At 39.0% G+C, this 5,938-nt stretch overlaps 1 protein-coding gene across 1 annotated transcript in view; it reads left to right on the top strand.

Annotated features, from left to right (window-relative positions):
- Positions 1 to 2,678, top strand: part of LOC102290889 — a gene marked incomplete at its 5' end in the record, with an annotated part of 14,749 nt that extends 12,071 nt beyond the window's left edge. Inside the window, 1 exon segment of the mRNA XM_005945981.3 lies at positions 1,293 to 2,678. Coding sequence (XP_005946043.1) covers positions 1,293 to 1,519 — 227 coding nt within the window. The 3' untranslated portion in view covers positions 1,520 to 2,678.
- Positions 2,679 to 5,938: the final 3,260 nt, after the last annotated feature.

The following is a 5,938-nucleotide window of genomic DNA, read 5'->3' as shown; positions in this document are numbered from 1 at the left end:
CTGCAAGAGTAACCAGACCTATAACACTGAGATTGTCTGCCACACAAACTGTGTCCTGTGTAGCCTGGAAAGTTTAAGGCCATAGTTTATTACGACTTAAGTTGTAATGAACTTAAGTTGTAATGAACTTTATTAGCACTTCAAAAGAGCAGTGAGCGAGATCAGTGTATTTGAAAATACAGTTGTGGTGTTTGTGCAGCAGCCTCTCTTGTGTTCTTTTTGGCTAAAGGCAGAGCTCAGCTCCCCCACACAGTACTCTTTCTGTTGAATGCATTAGATTAAAATATACACCTCAACCAACAGTCAGTACTTTTAATTGATAAAAGACATGTATACATAAATAAATACATAATGGTAATAATAAATACATAAATACTAAGAAAATATTAATTAGATAAACACGCAGGAGATGTTAAAAACAGTACATTTCAAATTGTAGGTAAATCTCTAAGTGGATGTTTTGGTGTTACTGACACTGTGTAACTGATTTAAGTTGGTTTTCATCAAAATAATGACACTTGTCTCAATGTTTTGGTATATAGTCTCCTGTAACATCTAAAAGAAGGTAGAAGTTGCAACAGATTGTGTCCACATTGTGATGGGTCTGTAATGCTATTTCCGAACTCTGAAGATATAGGTCCTGTGATTCTCTCTGCAGTCCTGACTGTTCTTTGTAATCTTGTTTAGTTCACTTTTGTGGCTGATTCACACCGGTGGTGTCAGAACAGAGAACACATTATTGCAGTGTAGAACTGGATGACCAGCCCTTGTCCCATTAGTAATAGAAGATGTTGTGTTTTATCTTTAGTGTTTTAGTGTGTTTTCACACAGTCACAACACCCAGAGTGCTTCATTTACAGCAACTATGTTCATAGTTAATCTGCCAGTTGTGTTCTTTAAGTAAACTAGTAAGTAATTGAGAGGGAAGTTCTATTGACTGTCTCTTCTCACTGATAGTTTTATTTTTTTTTTAAATTTATTTCCCACACTCTGTTCAAAAACGTAAAACATCATGTTACAACAATGTTTGACAAATTATTTAGTTAAACATCAATTAATTCTTTCATAGTTTGTTTACAGTTAAATCGCTGCAATGCATTATGGGCATTTCTTGTACTTATACTTGAGGAATACCAACAAGTACAAAGTATAGTCCAAATGTACCTATAGCTTTTGATATACTTGTTGACATACTCCAAGTATCACATCTGGTCATAAGGGGAGTCATGTGATTACACACCAACTTGATGCTCTTCTTTTTGAATAACACTGTTACTGTCTACTTGATTCAGGGGCATCACAAACCACAAGAAGGAAGTGGACTGAAGCAGAAATAAAGGCTGTGGAGAAGACTCTAATGGAGTACATCAGCTCTGGAAAGGTGCCTGGGAAGGCAGAGTGTCTCAAATGTATTGAGACTTCACCATTAGCATTGAAAGAGAGACGTTGGGAGGGAGTTAAGTTTTACGTGAAAAACCGAATTGATGCTTTAAAGCGACAGTCAGTGAAAAGAAGGTAAGAAGCTAATGTCAAACAAATGGAACATAAACAGCTTCAGTTACTGTTAAAATTTTCTCATGTTTAGAGAAAAAAAAAGGATTGTTCATTTCAACCAGGCAATTGTCACAGTGCTGGGTCGGGGACCCAGTGTTCTATCTTTGTTATTATTGCGAGCTCAACGTGTGTTTTCTGTTTTACTTTGAAGTTCTGTGCCTCATGTGGATGTGTCTTGCTTTGCCCTCGTCTTTGTGATTTGTATCAGCTGTGTTCCTCGTGTGTTCTGACGCTCCTTGTTATTTCCCTGTGTATTTATGTCGGCGTCTCCCTCAGTTCCGTGTCGCATCGTACCCTCACCCTGCTGTTTCCGCCCATGTATCCTGCCTGCTATTTCCTCAGTTTGTATTCTCAGTTTAAGTTAGTTTGTGTTCAGCAATAAAGCTGCTTTTTCGGCTCACTTTTCGTGTCTGTCTTAATGTCTTCTCACATTCACTGTTTTTAAATGGGTAGACCACATGAAGCAGAATGTTAAATGTATGAGCACATTATACATATTAAATCTTCAGTATTTGGTATCCCCTTGTGGTATTTTGATATTTCAGTATTTATTTTTATACTATATATCTAAAAGATAAGTTGGGATGCTAAGCTCCTTAGTTGAAACATTTTTTTTATTGAAAGCAGAGGCCAGTGCACAAATTTTCCAGTGAACAAATACAAGGGGCAATGACAGAATAACAAAAACAATATAAAACTCAAATGAAAATATGTAGCAGAAACCATTCTCTGAAATCCAACCAGCACTTGAAAGCTTTTTCATTATACCAGCTTTGATTACTCTGGGTTGTAAATTCCTATAAATAGACCCTCTAACTGTAAACGTGCAACAGTGTCACCTGGTGGTGGTTTGTGAAAAGACATAAAAGCTGTGTCCCCACCAGGTAGAAAAACCTGACAAAAATTGGATTTTGTAAATTTAACAAATTCTGGTACCTAAATAGATGTTTGGGCCCTAAAAAAATTAAGAGTTCCAATTATGCCTTTATAATACCTCTATTACATTTAGAAATGTTGTGTCCCCACGCGTAACCTCCTAGATGGAAGTCCCCACGTGGCTGGAAAAACGTGTATGTGTGTGTGTGTGTGTGTGTGTGTGTTTAGAGTATCTGCTCTCTGGCACCTGGTTCCATCTATAATTGATGGGTAGGGCCAGAGGACATGTCGGAGCTACTCCACACCGTCAGAGTGTGACAAGGCCACACAGAGTGACAGGGCAACACTCGGCTTCTTCACTCCATCTACATTCGACACACACCTCACACACTCCCGCACGTCTGGGGGTGCGCAGTCATTGTGGGAGATGGAGGGAAAAATGAAGGAAGAGAGAAGAAGCAGAAAAAGCTGGGGAGGAAATTTATTGTCTTTCATATCCAGGCTCCTAATATAACATGCATTATCATTGTGGTATTGTGTGTGTGTGTGTGTGTGTGTGTGTGTGTGTGTGTGTGTGTGTGTGTGTGTGTGTGTGTGTGTGTGTGAGAGAGAGAGAGAGAAAAGTGAAATGCAATAAAAAAAATAATGTAGCGTTGAAATTGCTTTCATGCCAGGTGCACACACAAACACACACAGAATGTATGTGAATGAGAATGTATTGAAACACAAGCATACATATCCACACACACACACACATATAGTTGGGCTCTTAATAGACACACACTGACACTCACAAAATCACAAGCATCAGAGTGATCCTGATGATGGGGCTGTTTTCCAGCATCTCCCAGCTGTTATGTGTGTCATAATGACAACATGGCACCTGTTAGACATTAAGAAGCACATCACTCTGTCTGCCCTGTCTCCTGTTTACCTTCTCACAACGATTTGGATGATGCTTCATGATGGAGCCAAAGGACAGCGTCATTTAAGCTCACTGTTACTGACTGTTGCCTCACATCCTAAACGTGCTTGAGAGCAGTTAAGCACTTAGAGCCCTGGTCTTTAAAGCATAAGAAACATTATATAGAGAGTGAGTCTTCTATTTTTAAGGGATTTGGAGCACTGCTGGCATCCTCTCATCCATGTAAGGTGAAATCCCACAGCTTGCAGTCTTCCTACAGAAATATCTGCTGCATAGTAGACATTAACCAACAGAATTACCCCAGTCATAGTGTTATTGTTCTTTTTATTATTATTGATCACTATAGTAATCCTCCTTTTCTCACTTTCCTTGTATTTCCAAATGTTTTATTTCTCCATTCTGTGCCTCTTTTCTTCATCTTACTATTTCTCATCAGCTTGTTATTTGCCCATCTTTCAGTTTAGTTACTTCTGCCACACAGCAGCTATTTTAGCTGAAAAATCAACAAAGAAATGTTAAGACTGCAGTTCCTCTGATGGCCAGCCACATTGGTCCACTGTCTAGGACTGATTGCAAATAGTTGCAGCAACTAAATGTAACCAGTTATTTGAAAGTGGTCCACGCTCAACCACTTTTGGTCACAAGGTTGTCTGGTGAGAGACAGCCTGAGTTTGACTTGCATGGACTGCAGTCATCCTCAAATAGATCTCCCAAGGTTTGCAATTAATTGTACTCTAATTTAGTTCAATTGAATTTGTGGCAGGCAATTTACAATAAATTGTGCTAAATTTAGCTCAAAAAAAGCATCCCTTATTTTTTGCCTAATATGTTTGTCAATCCTTGTTGTGGCAACTTATTTGGACTTAGAGGGAATGTTACCAGTGCAAGAGTGTAATTGGCATGGCTGGATGGCTCAGTGGTCTGTGCCAAAACCTTAGCTCTGCCTTGTTGCCCTTTACTCAGTCCTCACTCCGAGTGTTTAGAGCTGAAACCCACATATTCCTGCTCCACAGTAAAACTGGGATTTTACTGACACAAATCTGAACTGAACTTAGTGGAACATCGGAGGCGTTGGGAGAATCCTGATACAAAACGCACACAAGGATGCATGTGGTTTTACTTTTTACAGAGTGTGTTCCAGTGTTTCATGCTTTCATTTCTACACAGAGATTTTTCTCAGCAGTGCAAATGCAAAAAAACAGCATGTTACTGTCACATGTCTGTCAAAATGGTGATAGAAATGAGACAGTATTACTGTGTTATATTAACATCTGAATGTTAGGGTTAATTAAATTAGCATACCAATATGCTTTCCTCTTCAGACACAATGCAATCAAAGGCAGCAATAGAAATGGTTTAACATGCCAGAATTAAATGAAACAACACAAAAGTCAGTTTACCAAACTTTTTATATTGAAATTTGTGAAAATGATTTTGCTCTCTAACGTTTTTACAGCAAGTTACAAACGTCTGTTAATGATTCAGTGAATGAAGATCAGGTTAGGGTTGATCTTTTCAGGAGTGTTCACATCACAGCAGATGCACCATCAGCTACAAAGCCAACAAATCCTATACGTAACATTTCTTCAGAGATGCCCCTTTAACAAGCTACTCTAACTGGATGTATTGAAGGAGACCATGCAGAGGGTGTGTGTTCAGAGGAGGATGCTGAGACAGAGTGAGACGGATGCAAATTATCTGCTGTGGTGACCCCTAAAGGTAGCAGCACAAAGAAGAAGACACAAACTTTTATGTACGTAGAAGCTGATGACAGGATGGTGGTTTTAATAAACCGCAGGTAATGTGACTGGTAGGGCAAAAGAGCCAAACCACAGTAAGAAAAATTACATGTACTGTAAACATGTTGGAATTAAATCATTCATGTTTGGTCTGGGTTGGCATTCACAATATGAAAACACTAAAATAACCGATTAGTTACATTGCACACTCGCATATCTCAAATCCATGACAAGGGATTAGAAGTAACGGCAGACCTGTTTTTTGCTAAACCACTGTCAGCGGCTTCTGGTATTTTCTTTGCTGTGAAAGAGTGTGGTATTTTATGCCTATGACTAATAAATCATTCACTGCACTGGCTTTGATTTCCTACAACTGCCAATTAGACCAGAACTGACCAAATTCAGTCTCACAGCCGAGCATTTGATGAAAAAAGAAGTCGCCAAGAACAATCAAAGTTTCATCATAGCATAGGCAGGTAATGACTTCCAAGTGTCTTAGACTGCAGAAAGACATACGCAAAATTCATCAGTGTGACACAGGATTGCCAGCTAGCAGAACTAATGTGCTTTGAGCAGATGAATTATAGATACAGATGTTTGACAATGAATGTGTTTGGTGCAGACAAAAACCAGCGTGTCAGTAGGAGAATTTTGCATAAAATGTGAGGTAAGGTGGTGGGAATGTTATGGTTTGGGGTTGTTTTGCTGCATTACTGGGCAGCTTACAGCTATCCGGTTGTTCAGTGATGACACGACGAATCCTACTTCCGGGCCTAAAGTAGTCTGCGTTTAATATGGCTTTTGTGTTGTTAACATGTTTAATGTTATGTATTTTCTTCTATTT

The sequence above is a fragment of the Haplochromis burtoni genome, unplaced genomic scaffold, assembly GCF_018398535.1.
Source record: "Haplochromis burtoni strain Fernald_Lab_line unplaced genomic scaffold, NCSU_Asbu1 Contig_339, whole genome shotgun sequence".
Taxonomy (NCBI): Eukaryota; Metazoa; Chordata; class Actinopteri; order Cichliformes; family Cichlidae; genus Haplochromis; species Haplochromis burtoni.
This window is presented reverse-complemented; position numbering and strand designations above follow the sequence as displayed.